The sequence below is a fragment of the Acanthisitta chloris genome, unplaced genomic scaffold, assembly GCF_000695815.1.
Source record: "Acanthisitta chloris isolate BGI_N310 unplaced genomic scaffold, ASM69581v1 scaffold39132, whole genome shotgun sequence".
NCBI classification, from domain to species: domain Eukaryota; kingdom Metazoa; phylum Chordata; class Aves; order Passeriformes; family Acanthisittidae; genus Acanthisitta; species Acanthisitta chloris.
The window spans coordinates 1,820-29,546 of record NW_008661710.1 but is presented as its reverse complement, the minus strand read 5'-3'; the positions used below and the strand labels follow the sequence as shown (position 1 = coordinate 29,546).

Sequence of the window (27,727 nt, the reverse complement as noted above, 5' to 3'; positions counted from 1 at the left end):
TTCCTGTTATGTTTCCTTATAGGACTTCACAACAATGCCACTAACATGCATTACTCATTTCATACTAGCACACGGGAACTGAATCAATCACAAGTTCTGCTCACTGCTCTGGTGTAAGTATCTTGAAGAGCTACAGGTATATTTAAACAAAGGCTCAGTTGAATCTTGAACAAGAAATGCTGAGCAGACACTGATTTAGGATATAGAGAGAAGCAGCAGGAACCATTCAGCTCAGTATCATCCATTCTCCCCATTTATCAGAAAGGGAGAAGTGGGATGTTCAAGCTTGGAGTACTTTGGAGCAGGGTTCAGAAAGATAACCCCTGCCTTTCCTTAGTCATTCCACAGCAAGTGGAACTGGTGTACAAAAGCAACAGCACTTACAAGTAGAGAGTCACAACACAGGACAGCAAGCCACTCTAGCCCCTCAGCTTTAGGTAATACCTTTGTCATGCTGACAGTTTGCTAATCCAGGGGCTTCTGCAGTGCAGTTAGTTTGTCCAAGCCATGACTAATTATGTTTTCCATGCAACTTCATTTTATGCATAGCCTACTACAGTTAATTCCTCTGCTGCTTTTAAAAAAGCCCCCCCTGCAAGTTTCCATTATAGGTTCCACCATATCCCACATGAACAGGAGTATTTACATGGGTAGGACACAGATCAGTACAATCTCCTCTTCCCTTTTGTCAACTGCTCCATGCACTGTTCTCTGAAAGGACAGCCAGAATGCTGAGTAGGTTGCTTTGTTCCAGACTTTGGAAAAAATTGCATTTGGTTGCATGTATTTTACATCTTAAACTCAATCTTGAAAGGTTGAAGGAGCAATGATATGCCAAAATTCAAACATGTAACCTGAGCCACAAAAAGCATTCACTGGATAGTTACCGAGGTGCTTCTTCTCGGATTACTTCTGTAAAAAAACATGTGTCATCACTATGCTAAAATGAACATTCAAGGTTGATCATATGCAGCCACAGGCACTCCAGTCTTTTGCAAGCCTATCTATTTAAAAGTATCACAACAGAGATATTTTTCTGTTGTGTGGGACATGCTGCTATTGGAAACAACTATGCCTACATGGTAATGCATTAGTCTCACGTACAAGCTTCAAACCCATTTGCCACTAAGAGGTCATGTCAGCCATTGTACTGACAGTTGCTACATCTTCCCAAGTCATCTCTGCTGCTCATCTAGTAATGAGGAGCCCCATCAGCATTAAGGGAAGATGGAATTGAAGTTAAGATTCTAAGTTATCTTACTCAAATTACTGCTCTCAGCAAACCCAAGAGACTTTTAAAATCGTAAGCACCCAGATGAAATCTTAACTACATGGTTCACACTTATTTTTTTAAAGAACCACTAAATCTTTAATTAGAATATGCCTTTTGCAGTCCATAAAGTAAAACGTATGGATAAAAACCACGTGAATCAGAAAGCAGAGATTTGCCATATTGAGAGCTCTAATGTTGTTTTTTTTTTTGTTTTGGGTTTGTATAAAAACAAAGGTTTTCCTTGAAAAAGAACTGTGAGTGACAGTTCAGGACAGCATGACATTTTTATGCACAGAGGAGGTAAAGGTCAACCTACAGCAGTGATATGTTCTTGATAGCTTGTCAAAGCAACTGTCTGCAACATATTTTATAGTTAGCCTAGAGAGCCTTTTTTATGTTTGTTTTTTAGTTTGGTGTCTCCTGGGATAGGACAAGATGTTATGCTAAAATACCTTCAACCTATAGGGAAATCCACTGTATTTGGAAAACATACACATGTACTTAAAAAAGACACAGAAGTAGGCATATGCGTAAGCCCCTTACAGAGTTAAGCATGTAGCAGGCTTGACTTTCTCTTCAGTGATCCACAAACTGAGAGAGGATTAGATTTTCACACTTCCATTTATAGTCAGATAAACCACCATTCCTGCATGAGGACAGACTGTGCTTTTAATCCCCCTTTCTGTCTTCCTAAATACCAAGGTTACCTTATTGACGCTGTGCAAGGTATCTGCTTGCATAGGCTGATCGAAGCTTACACCGAGTTCTGCATTGTTCCCTGCAGCAGAGAAGGCTTCGCTGCTCTGTACATCCCTGGAGTCATGTAATGGAGTGTCCAGCACTGGTAAGGGGGACTTCACATTGGAGACCTTAGGCATTGCACCAGGTAGTAAGGCTGCAGGGTTAATAGCTAAGTTAGCCTACAAAACAGAGAAAACAAAAACACACACAAAAAGAGATCACATCACTACTGCTGGAGAGCAAGCATGGCTCCAGAGAAGCAGCAAGAAGTAGTGTAGCTGGGCAGTCAAGTTCTCTTCTAAACTGTCTGGCCTTTCTCAGACCTATGAACTTCTGTGTCTCCCAAGCCCTCTGTCTCACTGAGTCTGTGGAGTGGTCAACACTCTTATTCTGTATAAGAGCTTTGGGAACAGCAGGGTCACCACATTATGTCAGAACAAACACCTCTGTAGCTCAGTATTCTGTTTGAGCATAGAGTGGTTCTGATTTTGAGTGATACTGTGATATAGACAGGTATTAGTCATTTCAGGTCATAAGAGGGACATAAACGAAACCTCCCCTAAAGGTGTCTAAATATACTCCTGTGAGTCTCTAAACATACTCAAAATAGTGCTGAGCCCACCCCTCCACCCCACAAATAGAGTAAATAGTGCTGCTCAGAGTCAGGGCTGAAACAGGAGGGAGAAATAATATTAAACATGCAATACAGAAAAATTAATCAAAAATATGCCATCTGAAAAAAAATAATAGTATTGCAAGAGTAAGGTAAGGAAGTAAAAAGGTTTTGTTTCAGGGAAAGCCATCAGCAAGGCAAAGAAGACGTTTTTAAAAAAAGTTAAAATGCCAATGAAGTTAATTACTTGTAGCTTTCCAATCCGAGATGAGGGCTCTTTGGTTTTAATGGGAACAGGACCTGTAGATTTCTGCACAAAATTACATTGGATTAAACAAGTGGACAAGTTGTTATCAACCAGACCATAGTTTGCATTTTAATACATTTGAAAGCAGCTAATTGCTTGCCAATTTCTTCTGAAGATATCCTCAGTCATCACATTCTACCAACACAGGTACAGTCACTCAGTTTTCAGTTTCCGTTTCCCACATGCCATAGCCCCATCTTCATTGTCACATTTCATGACACCTTCTTTCTACCCCATATTATACTTTGCCATAATAACCCAACAACTTCCACGTTCTCCAGGTCACAGCTACCATCAGTCAAATCAAACCATGACAGCTACCCTCTCTCCTTGCTTACTCTGTGCCCTAAAAATCCTCTGAAGCTGTATTGCCAGATGATGATCTAACTTTTCTCTCTGACTGGCTGTAACAGGCCACAGACTTCAGTGAAGCCCACACAGAAGCCAAGAGGGCTACAAAACTGTACCTCTCAGACTGCAAGGAAAACAGTTTCAGAGGAGTGTTCCTCTACAGAAAGGTCAGCAGTGCCAGAAAGAAGACTAGACTAAAGCAGCTGTTTGGTCTGAAGACTTGGGTCACTTCTAGGACTCGGGGAATGAATCAAATCAGCTAAGGTGCTCTTCCCAAGGTTCATTCTCCACAGGTTTGTGGTCTATGTGGTTCTGTGAGATAGGCTGGTATGACTGGGCAGCCAGAGCTCCTTCAGCCAGGCTGAAGTACCTGAGGATTTGCAAGAGTTCAGACACTGGTTTGAGGGTCTTGATAGCATGGCAGAGGAATCCTAGTGTCTGAGGGGCTCATTCTCCACTTAAATGATTGTGGTATTCAGCCAAAACTCAGACAGGCTGAGACCATTCCTATACCACGCTGTAAGGAGCTACGAAAACCAGGAAGACAAGTGTGGCTCTATGTTTCAAGGATCACTTTACCCTAAGGGAAGACATGCTAACTACTATCCCTACAGACTTCCTCTGTGTTCTTCAGACCAGGGGAGAAAAAACCAACACCCACTTCTATCTACAACAAAAAGCTAATCTCCTACACATAAAAATCCAACAAGCAGTTCTGGTGAAGCACAGCCTTGAACTCAGATCCAGACTACCTCCCCCAGAGACCTCTGATTGTAGATTAAGGACAGGATTAAGAGCCTTGTCTGCTCATCATAAAGTCTCAAAGAAGAGATTCTCAGCATCCACAGATTTGTGCTGCATGCCCTGATCTTCTGAGAAAAACTACATATAAAGACCACATTCACTCCAACAGACACTGGCACTTCAGAGAAGAAGGAACAAAACCCCATTTTCAATCCAACTGGACCTAAGGAGTAGTTCTTCACTGCCTCGTATTTTATAAGTGTGTGGGCAATGAATTAAACAGTATTAATAGCATTTAAACTTCTTGTTAGTAACAGTGCACCTGTTGATAAGCAGAGACAAATTTGGTCATGCATTGCCACTTTGCAGCCAGTGAATCCAGGCTTTGGTTTTCATCTTTTCAAGACACTTGATTAAAACAGGATGATACATCTGTTTCTTTGCATGGTGTTCAAGGCACAAGATTTAAGTACTTGCCTCTGTAGTTACTGCCTTCAGAGCCTCATCTTGCTTGGCACGTAAAGCATTTTCTAGAGGGTTACTGCTCTCTACGGAAGGGCCAGCACTGGTCTGTGGAGTTTTCTTCTCTGCTATTTTCTGAAAGCATTAAGAGCACAAGTCAACATGAATCGGGTAAAAAGCATAGTGAACAGATCAAAAAAAAAAACAACCCCAAAGACCCCCAAAACAACACAAGCAAAGTTTTAAAAAAAACTTCTTTTAACTGAAAACTAGACATGTATTTTGATTCTGCAGTGCATAGTAGGCACTGTCTTTTAGATCTGCAATGCAAAGGCCTTCCAGTCCTCCATTCCTTTTGCCTACCTCAACCTTTGCTGTCTATGTTAACAATTAATAATGAAAGTTTCAATGAAGTTGCACACGCTTTTCCTCATGCACAGGACAGCAGGGAAAATAAAAGCACAAGGCAAGCTAAGGAACAGTGCTGTTTTTATGTTTTTAAGCAAACAGGCTCCATACATAGTTCCCAAGCTCTAATTACTTAAGACCACCCCTTCCACAGTCCTCAAAGAAGCTGTTCCCAGGAATGACTGCTAGTTTTCTAGCCTAACTTCCAGCTACAGACATGAAAATAGACTAAAGTAAAAGCTGGCTTCAATTTAAATAAGCTAAATACGTTTAGAGTAGCAGTTTAGAATGCATATTAGGACTTTGATCTCAGACCACCTCTAATGCAGTCTTGTTAATTACTGCAGCTGCTCACCCTTTAAAAACAACCCAGTGATCATGAGGATTTCCATACTACATCATTACCTTAGATCAAACCAACCTGCAGAAACCTGAATTACATAACTCACAGGGCAAGGCTCATCAGTCATCATGATGCACAAGGAAGTAGTATTAGCAAGTTAAACAATTAAACAACACAAACTCTAGTGCTCTGATTTCTGCTCAGGTGTGTTCTCTCACACTAAGTCAGTTCTAGTGGTACACAAAAAAAAATAGAATCCAATTGGTGTCATGCCAACTTTGGGAGACCTAATGCACCTGTTTGCTTCCTATCTCTTCAGGGTCACATGACCATTTCTATTCTCTCAAAAAAGATTGAGAAGTTACTTCATTTCGTGTGGGAATACAAATGGAGAAAATCTCTTCCATACACTTCTTTCCAATGTCTTTTCTATAACCCATTTACAGTAGAGGAACAGATACCGGAAGGTTTGTTTTTGCAGTGCTGAAGAGATCATCCTCATCATCATCCCCAAAAAGCCCTCCTCCAGATGATGGCTTCAGGATACGGTTTGCAGACTAAAGAAAGGATAGAGAAAAGATGTGTCACAGATCCAAAGCACATCTTGTTCAGCCCATGATGTCTGAACTGATATTAGCATTTGGCCCTCCCTGGAAATCAGAGACTTCTAAGCTGAGTCCAAACAGGGAACACTGGCAGGCTGCACACTTCAAAGACTGTTTTTAAGTAGAGGGTTTGGAGGACATCTTTGAACTCACCATTGACTTCTTGGGACTGGCAAAGAGGTCGACGTCTGGATCATTGTCCTTCTGAAGTTTGTGACTGAAGAGGAGCTCTTCATCTTGAAAGACTCCTGTGCTTTTGGGCCGAGTACTTTTCTCAGAGGCCTGAAAGGAGAGGAGGAAGGTCCACACAGTGAGAAACTCCCTCTTTAAGGAGGTTATTTGGCTCAGGTTACAATTCACCTGAGGTAACACTACGACTCTGGTAACAAAAATACAACTTTTACCTGCAAGTTATATGTTTTATTTTGCCCAGATTTGCAATGGGCAAAGACTTACAATGTAAATATTTGTATTCACAGTTCAACTTAAATGAGAAGACATTGGCCACAATGATTCTGTGTTTGCTGATCTAAGATCCAGCTGCTACCTTTTACCTGTAAAGCTTCTTTTGAAGGAAAAAAACCCAAACAATCAAAAAAGGTTTTCAGTATGTTATCATGACTGTACAGTAAAGTTTGTATTCCAGTAAAACTTCTATGCCTTGATTTTTTCAGCTAAGGGAGCAGGACAGAAAACTGAGAGGAAGAAAATCTCTTCAATTATCTTCCTCAGCCATCTTTTAAAAGACGAATAAAAAGTATTTTAAAAAAAGAATAAGTTGAAGGCCTGTAAGACTATTACTGTTATTAGATTCCCTGCTCTCCTCCCGTGAAAGCAAACACACCCCCACAATAAAGAACAGAACACCCTGTCTGCCTTTGGCAAGAACTTGTACTTTCCACTCTGCTGGTGTGGGGGGGAAAGTTGACAGTTATACATATCACCTTATCAGCTCTCCACTACCTGGCAAAGCAACCGGTATCAGCTCCTTGAGCACCAAAACCAGTGCCTTCCTATGACTGTGGTCACTGTATGCAGCCAGGTCTGGCCTTCAAAAGGCAAAGGCCCCAGTAAATATCTAAGTAAAGTACACTATTTTTCATCCATACACCCTGTCCTATGATTTTTATGACTGTAATTTTTTATTACATTGTCAGCCTCTCTGTGCACCAGCTTTAATTTCATATCAAAAATCAGGTCACATTTTTAGAGCACTAGAACTGCTGCTTGTGCCCAGATACATGAAAACCTAATGTACATCTAGAATTTTCCACAAATGAAGTGTGTACTAAGTTGAGATAAGCAAGGAAAATAGTAGCATCTTCAGATTTGCCTATCACAAGCTGCACCAAAACATCTCTAGAGAATTAATTTTCATACTAGCATGCAGCAAAAGGCTTCTGAGTTAGTGGGACAGGAAAATTTACAAAGGGATTCAGGATCATGAGGAAGAGCAGGAATAACTTCGCACCCAAGAATGTGGAACTTAAGAAACTGAGAATCATTAGACTCCGTGACATGAAGAGAGGGAAAGGTGAAAACAAAACCTTGACTGGAGTAGTAGAAATACTATTTCCTAGTGTTCAAGAACTTCCCTAGACTCACCACACCGATTTCTTTCTGTGCATTTTTTATGCCATCATCATTTTCCAGTCTCTCCTCTTCCTCCTCCTCAAACAAGCTTAATACTTTCTTAGCTTGGTTCTTGACATCTTTCTCCAGAGCTGGTGGTGATGTTGCAAACAGATCTGAACTGCCAGCTGGCTCTGAGGATATTGCTGCAAAAGGCTCCACAAAAAAACCCAAACCAAAACATATCAGCCTGTTATATATTTTAGGTTTGCAAAAAAACCCCATTAAGCTTTCTTGGTTAAATATCAGCAGTGGTCAGAGTTCTGCAATCCATTAGCAGGCAACTATATTCAACTCATTTTTTTCTAAGTAGACAGAAGAGCAACACACAGATTAGCAAGCAACAGTAGATAACACATATTTCAGCTCCCAAAGGAACACAAGTTTCCTCCAGTAACTGTAACAGTTCATAAGCATAAAGTTTCCTCCTCATCTGTATGTCAGGTTGCACGTGCACCACAAGGCTGCATTAAGCAGCTTTGGCATTATCTTTGAGTTACCTAGTTCATGCACCTTGGGATTCTTTAGAATGAACAGCACTACCTGAACCTTGAATGTGCACAGAAACGTGCAACGCATGATAAGCACTATGGAAATGCATCAGCTGGTAATTCCCCAACAATCACTCAGTAAGACCACATCCAAGATGAGTTCTGCTGAAGCTTCTTCCACAACACACATCAATACTGTTCTGTAACAGTACTGCCCACCAGAAATTCACAATTCTGAAAGCCACCCAAGTAACACTTACAAGTTTGTAACTCATCAGACATTGCATTGGAACAAAGTTACAGAGCTTGAAGAAAAGCCTGCACACCAGTACAACGGAAAGCTCTGATCATGTCAATCAAGATTACCCAACCCACTCTGGAGGAAAAACAACACAGATTCTGCTCATTCCCTTCCCTCCCGAAAAACCCTCTCATGGACATCAATTAGGAAATAACTTTTAAGTGCCATTTAATCAATTTGCTGTTCAACTGACAGGTGATTTTGCTAAATAGAGACAGTTACTCTCAGCAATAGAAGAGGAGATCCAGAAAATTATTTCTGTCCCAGAGCAGCACTGTTAGATTGTGGTTTTTTAACTGAATCTTTATCCAACTTCAGATTAATGTAAGAAAATCCCTCACTTTTTCCTTTGTTTGTTGTCCTGCAACATCTGTTCCTCTAGACACAGGAGATGCTCCAGGCTCTTCTAAAGACCACAATGTATCTTCTACCTGGTTAGACTTCTCTGCTTTATCTGGCAGATCTTCCTTTTCCTCCTTTTCTTCTTCATTAAAGGTAGGTGGTGCTTGTTCTGGTTTTACTTTCTCCTGCAGAATTAAGAGAACATTGGTGACACAAAGTTGGTGAGTATACAAAAAAGCATATGCTGCTGTGGCATAGCAGAGTCTCAGTTTGCCTTCTGTGGAGGTCTAAGACACTGGCAAGATGCTTGACTTCTGTTTTCCTCCCATGGGGTATTCTGGTTTGTGACTTTTGATTTCCAGTTATTACAGGTCTTTGAATCTGGTTGAAGAGTGCCAGGAAGCACACATACCCAGGAATACCCACTAGAGACACAGCTGTATTAAACTTTTGCATCTCTTAGTCTCAATTCCAACACACAACCAGACAAGCAGTACACCACAGGCTAAGCTTATAAGACAGCATAGCATGAGCATGAGCACACACAAGGGAGGGCCAGTAAGAGGCCTGTTTGTACATCTGAATTAGCTTGGGGAAGGTGCCAATAAGGGTGAAGCCCTAGCTTCAGAGCCAGCAGTAAGGCTGTTTGCTCCTTTTAGTGGTATTTTATGATCAAGAGCTTTCAAAACATCCTCAGGAAGGGCTTTCAGTATAAACTAAACAAATTTAGGATTAGTAGTCAAGAAAACTTTGAAGTCTCTACTGGGCTAATTGTAGTACGAAGTTCTACATGTAAGAGTTCAGTCCTCCTGTTCCCATTCCCAATTTGCTAGAGCCACCACTGCCTAAAATGAGTTAGACTGACATTCAGTACCTAACAAGGAAGGTGGACTATAAAAAGACTAATTGTTCTGTGTTAGTTTTAAAAGAATGAGAAGTTACCACTGCTGCCTTAGCAGCTGAAGGAAGTAGTGTTGATTGGGAGCTGAAGAATGGCTCTCCATTAACAGCATCATCTTCAAACAACAATGATACCTTCTGTGGCTTTCTTTGGCTGCAGTGAGAGAGAGGAGAAAGCAGAAGATTCAGTGCAAAAGTTCCAGAGGCCATGCACTGCATCTGTTTAAAAGCATCACCTAGAACCATCATTTGCTGCAAGTGGTCCCAGATACAGCACTCAGCATCCTCACTATCTCAACAATTCTACCACCCTTTTTCTTGTCTGCACAACTTTCCACGGAAATAGAGATAAAAAGAGGTCAAGAGGATTGTATTTCACAGGCATAGAAATGGAGAGCCCAAGTTCAGTGGAGGCAAGGAGAATGGTCCCCCCACAGACACAAGAGGTAAAAAAGCCCAGCTCTCCCATTCCTTCTTGCACACCTCAGCAGCAGTAGCAAAGGGCAAGACTTGCAATATGCCTGAGTCCATCTGGTTTTGAGGGGGCTGCTGGGCTGTTCTGAAAAAATGCCTCCCCACTCCCCTCCCAGGATTGTCACCTCTCTTTAGTGATTGCAAATAAATCCTCCTCATCCTCTTCCTCAAAGAGGCTTGTCTTCTTCACAGCTTTAGCCTGACTGATAGTGCCAATCGATTTTGCAGTGTCTTCTTTTCGGTCATCTTCAGAAGGAAGTTTAGCTGGTTTGGAGACATTCCACTGATCCTTAAAAAGAAGGAACCCGTAAGTTTTCTTTTGTCATGGTCAAAGCCACTTTCCTGTCTTCTCTATAAGCAGAAACACTTCATCTTGACAGTCCTTTCATCTCTCTACTAGTTTACTTTCCTGCTCTTGTGTTAGCCACTGTAATCTGACACTGCTCAGGCTTTGCAGAGGGCCTGGCCACCTTTTGGCATACAGTATTAGTACATCAAACCAGGATACACACACTTTATTATAGCTGCTCTTGACAACTGAGGTCAGTGTCAACTGCAGTCACAAGAGCAAGGTCACTCAGTAGAACCAGATTTAAGCCACTTAAATAATTAGCAAGTTTGATGTATGGTGAAAAGAAAACAAAACAAAAAAGAAAAACCACAACACATACACCCAAGACACCTCATTACTAGGGTACTTGATGCTGCACTTATTTCCTTCACAGTACTTGCCCCCCTGCAGCTAGCATTTAATGAAGCCTACACACTAAGCAAGATTTTTCTGTCTTGTTTGTTTTGTTATTCCACGTGTTATTTCAAGTTGTTTTTCCCAGTTCCCTACCTCTGTTTGTTGTCTTTCTGAAAGGGATGACAGGCATGTTAAAGTATGAACTTGGTTTATTCTACATTAAGACAAAATGCATCTAAAGATATTACCCACTAAACAAACAATTACAGGACAAGTAATAAAAAAGAAAGTCTATGCAAAAGAGTAATTTTGAGAGGTGGAAGGGCTAAGGAGAGTCTGGATCTTATACATATGAGCTAATTCAGAGACTTTCCAGGCAAGTTTTTAATTTACTTAGTGTCTCTGGCTTTCATTTAAGATGAAGAACAATTCCTAACCCATCCCCAGCAGAGGACTGTTTTCTGGGAAGCCTCATTATTTATGTTTCATTTTCCCATCCCCAGATTTAAAACCAAAACAAATAGGCAAACAAACAAAAACCCACCAGAACCCAAGCAAAAAAACCTCAAGAAACCAACAAACAAAACCACACACAAAAGAAACCCACCCCAAAAACCCCAAACAATGAAAACCTCAAAACATATCTAGAACGGCCAAATCTTCCTTACAGAAATTAAAGCAATTAAGAGCAAACTTACTTTTTCTCTTCTAGTGTTTCTAAGTCAGATTTGTTGGCAACAGCCTCCATTTACTATCAATCTTTCTGCAAATTACATTGAAAAATACTGATATTCTCTTCCACATGACTTCTGTCACCTAGATCCTATGATAATTTGGGTCAAGAATCAGACAGCTTCCTCAGCTGCAAACCAAGTCACAAGATTGGGGTAGGCATGGCATGTGGATCCTGCAGAGTTGGACTGTGGTTCCCATCTCAAAAGTTTTAAGCTTTGCTCAGCATAAAGCGCAATAATCCCTTTCAACCAAATCTTACTCCTCAGTACCTCCTCATCACTGCTGAACAATAAGCTGGAGGCTTTCTTGAGTGGCTCTGATGGCTTTGCTTTCCCTTCTGGGGGCTTTTCCTGGTACCTCTTGGCAGGTCCCACACCAAAGAGATCCTTAAAATAAAAAAAATATTTAAAAAAACCCATCACAAGCCAAAGTCACAATGAAAAGCTCACTGAGAAGTCATCAGCACACAAGAAACTGCTGCCATCCACTTCTCATATAAGTGGGATAGAGAAATGGTGTTCAGTGAACCTTTTTTGAAGACAGTTTCATGTCTAACACAGTACTCTGGTACAAGGAATTTTACACATGCAGCATTTGATAGACCAGAAGCTTGTAAGCACATTGCTTAGTTCTGGCTCCATCATAAGGCTTGACCAGCAGCCAAAAACCACCACTCAGCAATTCTGTTGCACAGCAGCTAACACAATGGGGCACTGTTTCTGCATCTACATAATGAAATAGAGAATCAATCCTATTCTGAGAGGACAGGCAATAGGCAAGATAAACCAATACTACTGGGAAAGACCCAGGACTTTTCACCTGAAGACATTCATGCAGATTATTATACTGGCATCAGAATATATAAAAGCACATGTTGATGTCACCACCTAACATTCATTTATGCTTTTCTCAACTCAGTTTGAACTTGAGTTCTAAAGCATAACCTCCATGGCAGATACCTGAGACCTTATCACACAAAATGCCTCACCATCCTGACAATTGCATCTGAACAGCCTCTGTTCAGAAAGCTGAGCTGGAAGCAGCTCTCTCCTCAACAGGAAACATTTATCCTGAGTGTGGTGAAGTCCCCTGGCTTACAGCTCTGAGTAGGCCTCCTGTTTGCCTCAGGTTAAGACTATGGGGTAAGTGAACTCACCATGAAGGCTGCAGGCCCAGAGTTGAAAGCTCTTTGGAGGGTGTATGGGAGGGAGAATAGGGTTAATAAAAAGATAAGAAAAGCACACACTAATTCAATTTTTTTAAGTTTCTTGCACAAACTGTGCTCTCATCTCAGTTTCCTCACTAGCAGTCACAATTCTTACACACTGAAGAGTGAGAAAAAAGGAATTCAACAGCCATGACAAGAGAAGCAAAAGTCATCCATGTGACATGTCCCACAGGGCAGAAGAAAACAGCTTCTTGAAGCTCCTACATGTTCTATTGCTCAGTGCTCTCTAGTCCTATCAATCAAAGGGATAACATATTTCACATTTAGGTCCAGAGAGGATATGCACTGACTGCAAAACACTAAAAAGACACCAAGAACTTGCAAGAATCCCTGATACAACTCCCCTCCAAAATGTCCACATGCTCAGAACTGCTACACAATGCAAGACTGATTTAGTGCTCCATTTGCAAGCCGAGTGTTGTAAGCTTCTGGGTATTTCCTGCTGCATTTGCAACAGGCTGTGCAGGTGGGTTCCCACACAGAGACAGTATCAGGAAGTGGTACTTACCTCTTCATCATCATCAAACAAGGAAAGCGGAGCTTTTGTCAGGGATTTGCTGGTGGGCAGAGATGTAGCTTTGGACTTCACAGTTTTACTTGAAGAAAACAAGTCCTGTGCAAATCAAAGAAATGGAACTTTGCAAAGCAATGTTATAGGTTTAAGAACTCTAAAGGGGACATTCATGTTTTCCCTTATAAAAAAACCAACTCTTCATCATCATCAAACAAGGAAAGCGGAGCTTTTGTCAGGGATTTGCTGGTGGGCAGAGATGTAGCTTTGGACTTCACAGTTTTACTTGAAGAAAACAAGTCCTGTGCAAATCAAAGAAATGGAACTTTGCAAAGCAATGTTATAGGTTTAAGAACTCTAAAGGGGACATTCATGTTTTCCCTTATAAAAAAACCAATTTAGTGTTTTAAGATTGTCTTACTCAGACGTACCAATCATCTGAGTAAGCAGCTGCATGGGGATTTCCCACAGCTTTGCAGATTAATTGCTAGCTGAGAGCCAAGAACACAAAATGAAACAGGCAGTCTTTTATGATTCTTGCTCTTGATTTGCTGCTCCTTCTTCTCTTCAGGCTTTCAATTTATGCCTGTGTGTACCCCATAAGTTTAACTCCCTGAAGACAGGGAAATACCAGAGATTTCATTCTTGGAGCAAGCAGGAGCTTTCAGAATGGCTGGGAGTAGATGCATGCATGTCAGATTTCCCAACCCTACAAGATGTATAAAGAGTCCCCAGATATGAATGGACTGAAGCCAAGGTGACTGAGGACCCAAGGATTTCTGTATGGATTTCTTACAGAGATACTCACTTCAGAATCCTCCTCATCAGAGAAAAGGCCCCTCTGCTTTCTTGGAGGTGTTTCAGATAAAGGCTTGAAGTCCTCACCTGAAGACGGTTGACTCTTTAGGACAAATAAAGACACTGCATCAGCACCCATTTACATTCAGTAAGGGCAGTCACATCATACGACCCCTTCTAAGAGGTATGCTGCTGCAAAATCCCAGCAGTGGAAGGGACAGAACATAAGTTTGTCACCTATGTGCTGAAGTCCAAAACTCATGTGCTGAGAGAGTTCCTTACATGCAGCCAGAACTATGTACAAGTGCCTTGCAGGTCTTACCACAGACCTCCCCTCCCACATCACCCTTCTCAGCAGAAGAATGTATGCAGCAACTCATGCCAGGCCTCGTGAGTTAAACAAAAATGTTTCTTTTAACAAGCTGTGCTTCATAAAGGAAGAGGGAACTGTGTGCCAGCCATCATTTCCTGCATTAGCACAGCACAGCCCCAGCCTGCCACCAGCTATATTGCCATTAAACTTAGAATGATCCCAGACCCAAGCACTACTGTCATAAAGCTTGGAGTATAAAATAGCCCTTGCTTCCTGAGAAAGCAGGAGGCGTGCTGCTGAATCAGTTCTCATCCTCTCCCCCAGGAAAGCCAAGAGCTATGAGATCAGAGCAATGGCACTGGATGACCTACCACCACCACTTCACTGACCATGGATACTCTTGCACTGCAGCAGAAATAGAAGCTGGTTTTGGCCCTTTTGCTCAGGTGCTTCTCATAAAGCAATAAGGAGGAAGTCCTTCAGCAATTTGCATTAGGCATCCCCAGCACTGTACACTTCTCAGTCCAGAGGGGAGAAGAGTCACTGTAGCTCATTATGTTCAAACACCCATTGGACAGCAAATAAATATAACTATATACAATATTTACCACAGAAACAAAGAGCATTACTACATTCCCCAAGACACTGTTCTGAAAGTGGAGTGGGTATTAGGAGGCTGTCATAACTCTCTACCTATGTGCTCAGGACCACATTTAGAACATCCTATAATTTAAAGAGTTTTCAGCTGAAGAAGTTCTTTAAACACTCAATATGGTTAGGTAGAAGTGACATCCACCCTTCTTTCCCATGGTACACACAAGCAATGGGTTACCAGTTAATTTGCTATCAATGGTTGGTGTAAGTGCAGACACAGTCACTGCAGCACAGAACTGTGGGACCAAAGGTTCTTAACTCAGGCTGGTTTCATTTCAGCCATGAACTTCATAAACATTTTTTATTACCAGAGACTTCTCATTTTGCTCTCATTTCACTCCTGCCTTAGTAAGATTCCTTCAATCACTGCCCACACAGATAAAAACCTCAAACCCAAAGTTTAAAAGGCAAAAAACATTTAAGGACCCCTGAAGCATTCGAGTCGTGGAAGACCCTATGAACCTAGTCCTGTTTCACAAAAATGGCACTTCATAGCGTGAATCACGGAAAGACTACTTGAACTGTAATAGTAACTTTTTCCTAAAGCCTTAGCCATACAATCCATTTATACGCCATTACCTTTTTTTCCATGACTGTCTCCTTATGGCTTTCTGTTTCTTTAGTTGTGCCAGCAACCACTGAAGGTTTTTCCTTGAATAAGTCACCTTCTTCATCATCATCATCAAATAGGTCAGCTGTGGACTTGACTACATTAAGAAACAAAATAAACAGGGAATGATGAGAACAGAGCAGGCACTACTGAACCAAAGAAGATACCAGAGTCTCAAAAGAGACCATACTTATTAAAGATGGCCAACATCAGAAGTCTTGAAGAAAAAAAAGCCAGGAAAGCTCTCAAAGTGAAACACCACTTACCTGAGAGCACTGCTGACAGAGCATGCAGTCAAGCAATTGAGTCAGCCAGCACCTCTAAAGGCAGTGCTTTTTATTGGCTTGGCACATCTAAAGGCCTAGAGCCTGCCAATGGGGAATGCTGGGCACAGAGACTCAAGGCTGTGTGAATAAAGCCTGTACCATTTCCCTGATTCAAGTCTAGATACTTCACTAGCAGTAGAAGGAGCATCCTAAGAGAGGAAAGTCAGGGGAGACCATGTAAAAATAATCTAGTCCCTCACCACTCTGAGGAAAAGAAATACCAATTAAAAAAAAAGCCCCAAACCAAAATCCATCTGAAAAACCACAACCTCTCAAAACCCAAGCAGAAGTAGCAGTGATGTAAGTTTGAATTTTATAACTTGTTGGCTCCTATGGGTTTGGATGACCTTTAGTGTTTAATCTTTCCCTGCACAAGTATAAAGTTACCTGGATCTGGAGGCTTTTTAGTTGCTTCCACAAAGAAGTCATCATCATCATCATCGAACAGAACAACTTTCCCAGGCTGTTTAGGAGTTTTCTCTGTGCTCTGTGCTGCAGATTTATTCTCTTTTTCACCAATTACATTGGAACTAAACACATCACTTCCTCCTGCAGGTCAGATGGGGGGAGAAAAACCGAAACAATCACACAGAGGTCATTGCCAGACTTACAAAAAAGCTGAACTTGTGCCATTGTAAGTGGCATCAGAGTTTCCATCACAGCAACTTTTAACACACTCCTGCAACAATGCCACAAAAAAAGCATTAGCTAGGCACATCCTGATAAAGCCTGATGACCCCTCGCTCTCACTGCAATCACTTCTTCCTCAAACCTGCTCATCTCCCCTAGGAACAGCAGCCAGGGTCTGTATTAAAGCTACAAGACCAAACAGTCCTACATTGTTGCCCCTATGGACTTCTCAGACCAGAATCCTACTCTACTAACTAGTACACCACACCACTGTGGACAAATAAAAGTGGTAAGGTGCTTGGGGACAGGTGACCGAGCTCTTCCCAGGAGCTCCACTTGTCATGTGAGTCCACTAGCAGTGCCACAGTATGAGGCTGAGTTTGATTCTGAGATCCCTGCAAGATTCAGATATGGCAGTGATTAACTGGGATTAGCTAGTTTCTTCTAGCTATGTTAGAGTTACTTATGTTTCTTTTACATCTAGTGTGGAAATGTCCAGCTTCAGTGATAGCATGCCAATAGATTATCTGCAAACATTTCTAGTAGTTTTGGTGAAAACTGACAGCTTGGTTCTAAGCCTGTCTTTTTGCTTCTTATGTTTAGGTGCTTGGAAATGAGAGGGGTTATGGAGATACTTAAATTGAAAGTTTGGCAGAAAGTAGAACTGCTGTTTGGTTACAAGTTAGCAGACTGTGTGAATTTTAATCAGCAGCAGTTTATGATTAAAAACAGCATATTGTGCAATTAGAAAGTGCCACAGGATTGACAGGAATGCAGCCACAAAGTTTGATTAATTATTAAAAATTCTTGAGTTCCTAAATAAACTGCCAGTTGATTCAAAAAGACTGGTGACATATGTTTCTTTTCACTGATCACCTTGGATTCCAATATGAAACAGGGATCTTAGTACAATTCTCTATTGTTTTTAGCTCCAAGTTATAGGTCTGTATGTATGCATGTATGCAGATCCTCCAAACCAAAACCAGAGAAACAAAACTGGTCTGATTTACCTGTGCCAAAAAATATAGGAACTTGATGTTTAAACTGTTCTTCTGCTAACCCAAGGGAATATTATCAAATATGAAAGATCAAAATGAACATCCTTCTCAACGTATAGATGAAAGGTGTGACTGCATGCACTGCAGACTTCAGCTGTGCAATACGACTTGAAGTAACACACATCCTTGAAAGGTCAGAGCACAATGCTGGAAGCTGAGAGCTGCTGCTAATCTCTGCCATCAATAACACCTACCTTCAGAGCTCCTACAGAATCCTGATTACCCATAAAGCATGCTGCAGTTTAGGCTTAGTATGGCAGAAGCACCTCTGTGCATATGATCAAGCAATGCAGTGCTGCTGTATTTGGATAGTTTTCTTCTTTAAAACCTCCCCAGTGGGTTTTAAAGAAGAGAGCATTTTGTGCATGAAGCAATTGGCTATTGAATAAATCATACCTGGAAACAGAGATACTGCACCTGCAGGAACTTTCTTTATGGACTTTGTAGAGGATGCTGAAATCATAGGAAGTACAATACAAATGGATGCACTTGTTTTACGTTGTTAAAGCCTTCAGAACTCTACCACAGAAACAGGAATCCAAGAAAATCTTCTGATTTGTTATGTTTTTTTTCTCAACAGCTCAGAACTCTTTATATATTCTCCTTGAACTTCTGGGTTTTTGCAGATGTATGTAAGAGTCTAACTATTTTTCTTCCACTAAAACTCCACAAAACAGCTCTACTACACTGAAACTTATAAACATGATACATGTTTACACACAGCATTATTTACAACACACTCAAAACCACTTCAATACAATACACTCAAAACAATGTGGCTTAGTCTCCTAACCCATATGTGAAAATTCATCCAATACAGTGCTTCCGTAAAAGCTGCTGCAATACACCGTGTGTGCTCAGAGTCCTTAAGGGTCTAGATATGCACCTAATGGGAAACTCAGATGTGGATTAATCTGCAAAAAGCAATCTTTATTCAAAACTCACAACCGGATCTTGCAAAGTAACTCTTCAGCTGCAGGAACCCAGTGCACACTGAGAGCTCTGCCAACATCAGTAAGGACATCGTTTCAGCTCCAGGAGAGTAGGTGTGTGTAACAGATCATAGCAAACAAGCACATTTAAAATTCAAGGAAAACACAGCTGTTCTCTATTAAGACTCGGGAGGAGAAGAGACTTCCCAACAATTGCTACACCAGACTTTCTAGCTTGGGAAGAAAACAGTCTAGCTGCTGGCAGTGAAAAAAATCATAGCACAGACAGGACTACAGGAGGCAACAATGGGTTCTTACCTTCACTTACCAGGACTCGCTCCTCTCTCTCTTTTGATTCTTCTCCTTTTGGTGCTTCAGCAAAAAGATCACTCTATTTATAGATGAAAATGCAAAGGGGGGAAGTGGTGAATTTGTTTTTTGTAGGAAAAGACAGCTGCTGATTTTTCCATATTGAATATCCAATTCTAAGCCAAGACAGAGGAGGTAATCACCACTCCCTTCCCAAAAGGATGTCTGCATACATAGACATAACCCTAGGTACTCAAGTGTTAGCTTGAGTGCATACATTCAGAAAAGTAGCTGTCTTCTAAAATTTAATTTACACCAACAACCAGTTTCTTTGCTGAAGAGGAATGACCTTTTATTTGCACATCTTCAAGGGCTTACACTAACTAATCTATGAAACTGTTTAGGCCCTGATTACACCCTTCTAAGCCTTCCTATTGAAGCTCATACAGTAAGGTTTGAAAGAATTCAGGTCAGGGCAAGCATAAAAATACTCCTGAACTTCACATGGTTAAGATGAATCATTTATATTGTTGCTAAGGAGATGCTAAGATACCATTATGGTTCAGAGAAATACATTATAGCTCAAAAGCATTGCAGGACACTCCCACAAAAGTTCTTGTGTTCAGGCTGCAGTTGCCCTGTACTGATCTTTGCCAAGAATCATAGCCTAGATTTCCAGGAAACCTCCAGATCTTTTCAGTACTGACCACTTAATTTCTTGAAAGCCTCCCTCTTACAGGAAGTTGGGTATTAAGAGGTTGTCTCCCTGGAGACTCAAAATGCATGGTCTTTGTATAAAGCTCTGCAGAAAGAAGGCAGCAATACTTCAGAAAGCATAGAGGAGCACAGTGCTGCTGCAGGGATATCAGTAATCAGCTGCATATTTGTCAGTTACTATTTGCCTGTTGACCTACTTTGTCTACCTTCTGGTACAGTAACAGCCTTCTCCAATGCACCAGGTCAGTGAAGGTGTGTGCAGGCAGGCAACAATCACAGACCAATCTGCTTGGCTGTCCTGAGTCTACAGGATCAGGAAAGCAGTCTTGGCAATAGGTAACAAATCACAGATTCATCTGAATTTGCACTGACACCAATATTTACTATCAGATTATTTTTCTTACTATTTTTTTACCTGTTGGCTGCCATTAAAAAAAAAATTCTATTTTTTTCAGTAAAGGCTGTGCTTGAGTAGAAAGCATTGCACAAAACAATTCCCTTCCCTATACACACTGCCACTGTTTGGTGCTTTTTGGCTGTATTCTAGTAGATTGGCATTGTAAGCTTGAGGTACATGAGGCCTCCTTTCAGACTTCAGTCTGATAGGTTCCTTGGTTCCAAGAACACCTGACTTTTGTTCAGGTTGCAATAAGGAACACAGCATTGCACAAAGGCAACAATTTGGCTACTATTCTGGACTACCAGAATCAGCTGCATGACAAAATCAGAGGCAATCATTTGTCTTACACAGCTGTACTATCAGATCCTTAAATCTGAATTATCCCTGACACTGGGTTTCTATCCCCTTTCATGTGCACAAACAGTGGTAAAATAAGGTCAGAAATGCCCTTCATGCCATTCCCTCAAGTCAGCTCTATATAGCACAGAAGTAAACTTAAAGTGAATTTTTCTTGCCCACACAGACAACTCAGGAATTGTACAACTAGATGAAAGACAACTTAATTTCAATAGGGAACTTTTAACAGCACAGAGACAGAGAAACCCAGCAGCATCATTGTCCACACATGCTATGTGAAAGATAAACTATGAAGGGCATCATGTTCTCTTTCCCCTCAAACTTCTCCCACAATCAGATAAAAAGGAAGAATGGCAAAATTCAGTATTCTTACAGGTGTTTTAATCAAAATCTGCTGATGTAAAAAAAACCTGATGGCACTGAGTTTACCTCCACAGATAAAAGTAAGGGGCTGATTAAGCTCTCCTGGAATTAGAACCTGTCTAATGTAATGCTGGAACCACACTTGCATCAGCACCACTGCAGAAGAGAGGACTTCGTGCCAAGGGGAACATTAGTATCTCACTCGTCTAGTTCTGCTTCCCCACCGGAAAGCTATACTATCCTACAACACTTGAATATTGCCAAGCAACAAAATGCTGTTTCCCTCTCTGTCTTCCAGAGGTGGGAATTTGTGGGGAATTTTTGTTTTGTTTTTCAAATGGGGACACACTCAATTTCTATCGTCTCCAGCATTCTCACCTCTTCATCATCAAAGAGACCTGTTCCACCACTGAAGAGGCCACCCCTAGAACCAAATGGTGTGAAGTCTTCATCAGTCAGCTTAGGAGGCTTGAAAATGTCATCATCTTCATCTAGAAAATACAAGAGCCATCAATTTTGGTAGGACTGACCAAGCTTCAGGAAAGGGAACTAGAGACAGATTGGGTTGTATGTGGTTGCTCCAGACCACATTTAAGGATGAACTTTCACTAAACCTGTTTATAGCCTTTTTGCATGCACATCACAACCTAAATTTGCTTACACAGTCACTCTGAAGGTGATACCCCACCCAGCCTCTAGAATAGAGGCCACAATTTCCTAAGTGGTGTCTTACAGTCCAGCCTGCAATTCAAAAACAAGAGAGGAGGATATCCTACCATCTGATGGAACTCTGACTTCCTTCTTCTCTTTTGGGGTTTTCCTTGATTTGGTCTCTGATGACAGGGCTTTAAGAAGAAAGTTTCAAAGAAAAAAAAGTATTTACTTAGAGCCTGTGATCAATCCAGGATAAGAAGAACCTAAAAAGATAATCTAACCAGGCTGACCTCTACGTCTTCATATGAATCAGCCTGATGAAGCAATTCTACATGTGCAGTTTGTAAAACTAGTACCTAAAATTGTAATAGAATCATTCTGTCAGGCACTAGGGGTTCAACACAGCTGCCCACAGAGTAGTGTCACCTGAGATGTCAGAAAGCAACACAGCATTCCAGACACTACAAGTTCTACACCTCTGCAGAACCCCTGAGCATCTCAAATGGTTCCAGATTCAGCTATTCCTTGACTCAGTTACCAAAAGCAAAGCCAGAGTTTTATCTCTTCTTGCTTTATCATCACAGTGTGACTTCAATGAATGGAAGATTTCTCTGTAACTGCACAGGTTAAGCTGGTATGTTTCTTACTGTGATATCCACAGATCTAGCTTGATTCTTTGAACCATGCAAGCACTCACACACACACACAAACTGCTCTTGTCTGTTCACAGTCTCAAAGTTACAGGTCACCAGCAGGCTCATAAGCACTTGCCAACTTAATTTTAGCCAGTTTTTTTCAACTGCAAGACTAAATACTTGAGAGGTCTCTCCCTTTGAAAGTGACACAAAAGTAAACACGTTATTTAGTCTAAAATATCATGAAAAATGGTAGCAAGGAAAAGTTCCTCAAAATGCAGTATATTTCAGCCACAAAGAAAACAAACAACCCACAGCACATGAAAACACCAATCTACTGCTTGAGAGGTTTTCCACTGTAGAGTTCACAGAAAGACTACAGTGACCAGTGACTTCCACATACTTATTGAAACAGGGGAAAGTACATGTGGTCGAACATATAGAGGAAAAATCAGATTGGAGAGAAAACCTTTCTAATAACATGTGTTTTGGGAGTGACCAGTCTCACCTCAGAGCAATGTGTTTAGCACCATAACACTGAATTAATTCCGACTCAGTCCCATAAGTTATGGCCAAAACGTTTCTCAGAACATAAAATAGTGTCTTCAGCTCCTCTTGTTGGGCTTTTACCTAATTCATGTTCAAATAACAGATCTGTGGAACTTTATTACCCAGAATGTCCTGTCCAGCTCTCTCACAATCCCCCATTATAGCACAAGCACTTCTCAAACTTCAGAATTAACTTACATGAATGCTCTTCATCCTGTTTGACTGCTATTTCTCCTTTGATTCGGGCTGCCAGCTCATCTGCAAATGATGTTGGCCTCTTCTTTTTCTGAGGAGTAGGGACACATAATAGCATATTTCTTATATAAGATACAGTTACCAGTTGATGCAATCATAATTCTATAGCCTCACTTGTATAATATCCTGTCCAGACTTTGACCAAAGCCCTCGGAAGCAATTAAGAGATTAGGTGTGCAATTAAGAGATTAGGTGTATATCAAGAAGCAAATCCCCCATTTTCTAGTTCCTGATGATCACACAATTTTAAATGTCACTTCATTTTGGAAGCAGGAGAAACAAGCTGCATTTGCCTCACAAAAACGCAACAATTAATTTCTTAAAGGGTACAAGAGTCCCCTAGTTTAAAGAGGTAAAGCCTGAACAACCATGTTGAAAGACCATTCAGGATTTTTACAGGCCCTCTCTACAGAAACCCACACCAGGCAACTGAGAGCTACCATTACAAACCCTCCAAGGACTGATTTCTCACTTGGGAAGTCAAATCTCTCCCTCCAGGGAGGCAATAATTACTCACTGGCTTTGTGATTTCATCTAAGTCTCCATCCTCATCTTCCTCTTTTTCAGAGTCAAAGAGATCACAGCCATCATAATCCTCTTCATCACTCATCTGTGCTGTCCTCTAAAAAACAGTAACACCCTGTTGGGTTCTACCGAAGTTGGCATACATAACAAACACAAAACTACATCTGCTTAGATAAAATCAAACTCATTGAAAGGAGGGAAACAAAGAACCAATTTGGGGTACTTCACAGGTTTTGAGAGGTGAGGCAAGTGTACCTGCATCACCAAATGTGCAACCGAGGACACAAAGGCCCTCCTCACAAGGACTGTACCACTACTACACACAAACTAAAGACCTAGTATTGAGCCTTAACTCAGGAAAACTGTGATCAGCTACTAGAAAATTGTAACATCTTGGGCTATTCCTGATGTGGACAGCAGGATGCTAGATATATGCCCATATCTCGATTTCAGTCATGTCAATAAGAGGATGGAAAAGATAAAGTGAACTGTGAGCTGGGGGCTGGCATGGGCAAAGGCCCAGAAGTGAACTAAATCACCAACAACCCAGAGATACTTACTCATCTTAAAATACATCAGGCATACAAAGTTACCCTATGAAGGTTAGCTTAATGTAAGATCTGAGTGGTTTCACAACACTGTTTTATTAACACATAGATTAAACAAAGGTTTCTTTTTGAAGCATTGCTCTGTTGACATTACACTATTTCAGATTGAGGATCCCCATGTAAAAGTCTTTTGCAGTGGTACAACTAAACATGGGTAAGATTTCTTCTCCCACTACCAATGACTAAAGTTAGGCTTGAACTTTTCAATCTAGACATTTCTTTTCCCTTTTCACTCATTACCCAAATGAACACACTTTTCAAACATTTCATACTGTTCACATCTTTGATTTCATGTCATACACAAACTGTACTGTTCCTTACTTCCTGCAGAGCAAGTTTAGAATTTTAATTATAGGCCAAATATCCCACAGAAGCCTGATTTTCCTGGGGTATTCTTTGAATTCTCACACCTCCCAAGTAACTGCTGAGAAAAACACACATCAGGCAATGCCATCCCACATATGCTTTGCATCTAATGACAGCTTGCTTCCTTAAGCCCAACCCAGGTTCACTTCCACAACATGGTGCCATCTGGCCAGGATAACCTTCCCATAAAAAGTTATACGAATCAGGCTTAACGAAATTGTCGGTAGTTAATTGTCTAGAGCTCTCATCTCTTTCTTGCATCCTCACTGTGTCACAAGTGCAAAGTCTTTCAGGCATGTACCAGAGTGCATAACCATACCGGCTTTTGGTCATCTTCACTAGGGTTTCCAAATTCATCATCTGATTCCTGTAACACAAAGACAAATATCACACATTATTTTGTCCCGTGGTTAAGGGAGAGGACTCAGAAACTCTGAACTTGCTAAAGTTTGGACATTCAGACCTCCTCACTGTGACCTGATGAAAGAATTGTTTCCCCACTGCTGACTATCTCTATGAGTGGAGCTCACTAGAAAGTCATTTATTTAGCAAAGACAGCAAGCTCCATCTGACAGTGTGTTTAAGTAACTTAAAAGGGATTTAACTTAGCAAAGACACCAAAAGCAAACTCCTCAGGAAAAAGGGAGTGCTTCCATAGCACAGTTACAAAGCAGAGACATCCCAGCCAAGGCAGACAAAACATATGATAAATTGACATTCCAATGCAGCAGATTCATGAAGCAAAGTCTGGAGGTGCATTACTTAAAGCTTTAAGCTTGATCCTGTCAGTCTCCAGCTCCTTCTTTGCAACTGTAATTTATAACAGATCTGTTCTCCATAAATGCAATTCTTGGTAAGAATCTGATTTGCTTCACAAAGTGAAATTAGACTGGAATAAAACACTTAAGTTTGAAGTATTCTAGTTTAATCACAGCTAGAGCCAGTATCACTTTATTGCTCCTCTAAAAAGCTGCAGAGGAAACTACTGCAAAAGAATAATGATGGAAAGTCCATTTACCATAACCAACACAGGGAATAAACATGGTGCAATATTATCTTGAGACCTGACACCAAAAAGTAAGGTATCTCCGGGCCTCACACAAGGAAGGACTCATGAATGCTTATGCAGAGTAGCTGGTACTTTCCACTTACCTCTTCATCCTTCTCTTCACTGTCAATTACACTTCCACGATCACTGTCTACTGATCCTTCTATTTTAAATGAAAAGAAAAGACTTAAGATCAGACAGACCCAGAGCAATGTGATCAAGAGACATATTGACAGCAGCTTTAAAAACTTTGTGAAGAGAACTTAAAAATCAGGTAGAGAAAAGTGGTTTGAAAGCTGCTGAAATTTTAACACTTTGCATTTCTAATACACAGAGCACAAGCTGTCTACCGGAAAAGTGGTTGTTACAGCACGATTTTTCCCCCAGCTAATTACAGTGTGCATCTATGCATGCAAGAACACTACACAGTATAACGAAAGTTATGAAGAAAAACAGACCAAAGGCTCAGATTAGGAACTAATTACTTGCATAGAAATAAAGGTCATGCCAACACATACCTTCGCTAGAGAGATCTCCAAGGCCAACATCATCCTGTTCCATAAATTGCTGAGAGCCAATCAAGTAAGGTAAAGGCCTGTCAATATAGAGATCCTGGAAAGAGACAACACCAGGTCTTTCTGACATCTATGAGCAGCTCCGCATTGCTGATAAAGGTAGAAGTCTTACACCCCTTGTTTTGACTCAAGGAAGATACAAGTTTGTTTAAACAGAGTCCCACCAGACACAGTGCAAGTCAGCATGCAACTGGGAGGGCCAGCTGAGGTGTATTCCCTTTAACACAGTCAAAGAAAGGAGCTACTTCTACTGGTGTAGTCCCAACTTGTTTTCTATATGCCATCTAACAGAAGAATGTCCTTGCAAAGACTTAGAGGCATCAGTCTTATCCCAAATCCTGCATTAGGATTCTTAATTACTGGGAGAGTAAAAACCACCCATGAAGAAATGATTTGTACCTAAAAAGCATGAAATTTACATGTCCCACTGGCATATAGAATAGAGGCTTCCCCTTCCAGGTCCACTGCATTAAACTAACTCCCTTTAGGGTGCCATACCCTAATGCTAACCTAACTGCAAAACAAGCACGCTACAGGAGGAATAACTCAGCAAAGAGCCCTTCTTCAGATGCAGTCAGCAGATCCTCTTTTTAGGTAACAAAAATCAATTTTATACTGACACAGTGATACTGCTGACAGAGGTAAAGAGCAAGTCTAACAAAGCAAAACACAAGCCCACGCTCCCAGCAAGAACAGGTCTGTACCTTTGGCTCAAGTATTAGTTCCATTCTTTCATTACTTTCTTCCTCTTCTGAGTCAGAGTTGCCTGCTTTGATGTCTAGCTGTTCAAATGCACTGTCCAGAACTTGCAACCCATAATTCACTGCTTCTTGAATTTTGGGGATCAGATCAGCTTCTTTCTGTTCCCGTGTCTTTTCCTTCAGTAACAGAAAAAACATATTCTCATATTCAGGACACAGTCTTACTGCAACACACAGGCAACATTTCAGATTAGCGCAATGAAAGCTTTTTCACTATATGTGTAGAAAGACCTTCAGAAACTTTTTTTTTTTGTTTGACTCAATTCATCTTTATCACTATCAGAAACAGAGATGTTCTGAACATCCCCACCAGCAGAGCACTGTCTTACTTGTGCTCACAACCTGTCAGGGGAACATTTATGGTATAACAATCCTAGACTGTAAGATATATATAAGTTCTCTGAGTTTTTATTCCTGGAAATTGCAGTCAGATTCTGCCTCCCCAGTTCACCACCTGTGAATCCAGTAAGGTGAAAAAACAGCAATAGCCACTTGAAAACCAATGTGTAAATCTTGTCTGCAAGACACAATACTGAGCTTGGGGAGGCCCTAACATATCATTGCACACTGTAGTAGCCTCCAATGTTAGTATGAACTTTATGTTTGAATGACATACACTATCCAACAGAGAGACTTCAAGGAGAAAGGAAAGAGTTTGGTTTCTCATCTATAAATGTATGCAAAGTAAGTTTGAAAATGAGAAGGTAGACAACAGCTGCAAACACGCTGACAGCACTCAAGGCAGCGTAAGTTAACTACCTGCTCTGTTTTGTCTCCAACATCAGCTTTGGGAATAGGCTCTTCCACTTCTTCATCATATACTCTCTAAAAAGTCAAGCAAAATTAATTCATGTAAGAACAACATATTGCTGCAGGGGCTAAACCACAGGTACCACCACCAAAATACAGTGTGTTAGCATGTCATTAACTACACATTAATTCATTACACATTTGAAAAAAAGCAGCCATGGAGGATGTCAAACACCTTCATAGCCTCCTTCACACATTGAAGTCATCACACTGAAGCTGCCATCAGGCAGCCTCTCAGTTCTCAGTGCAACTGACGTAATTCAAGTCTGCAATTGTCACTGAAGTAGTAGAAGACAAGTTGACCATTTAACCCTGTTCACAGATT

General features: G+C 41.0%; 1 protein-coding gene across 1 annotated transcript in view; it reads right to left on the bottom strand.

Moving 5' to 3' along the window:
- Positions 1-27,727, bottom strand: part of LOC103798076 (WASH complex subunit FAM21-like) — a gene marked incomplete at its 5' end in the record, with an annotated part of 34,260 nt that overhangs the window by 5,108 nt on the left and 1,425 nt on the right. The window contains 25 exons of the mRNA XM_009070319.1: positions 1,981-2,193; positions 2,875-2,937; positions 4,507-4,626; positions 5,704-5,799; positions 6,001-6,129; positions 7,453-7,635; positions 8,613-8,798; positions 9,559-9,667; positions 10,113-10,276; positions 11,680-11,796; positions 13,147-13,251; positions 13,958-14,050; positions 15,494-15,621; positions 16,238-16,399; positions 17,935-17,991; positions 18,789-18,861; positions 20,995-21,107; positions 21,393-21,461; positions 22,653-22,740; positions 23,227-23,331; positions 24,528-24,575; positions 25,361-25,419; positions 25,775-25,868; positions 26,536-26,709; positions 27,352-27,417. Coding sequence (XP_009068567.1) covers positions 1,981-2,193; positions 2,875-2,937; positions 4,507-4,626; positions 5,704-5,799; positions 6,001-6,129; positions 7,453-7,635; positions 8,613-8,798; positions 9,559-9,667; positions 10,113-10,276; positions 11,680-11,796; positions 13,147-13,251; positions 13,958-14,050; positions 15,494-15,621; positions 16,238-16,399; positions 17,935-17,991; positions 18,789-18,861; positions 20,995-21,107; positions 21,393-21,461; positions 22,653-22,740; positions 23,227-23,331; positions 24,528-24,575; positions 25,361-25,419; positions 25,775-25,868; positions 26,536-26,709; positions 27,352-27,417 — 2,814 coding nt within the window. The remainder of the gene's footprint in view (positions 1-1,980; positions 2,194-2,874; positions 2,938-4,506; positions 4,627-5,703; positions 5,800-6,000; positions 6,130-7,452; positions 7,636-8,612; positions 8,799-9,558; positions 9,668-10,112; positions 10,277-11,679; positions 11,797-13,146; positions 13,252-13,957; positions 14,051-15,493; positions 15,622-16,237; positions 16,400-17,934; positions 17,992-18,788; positions 18,862-20,994; positions 21,108-21,392; positions 21,462-22,652; positions 22,741-23,226; positions 23,332-24,527; positions 24,576-25,360; positions 25,420-25,774; positions 25,869-26,535; positions 26,710-27,351; positions 27,418-27,727) is intronic.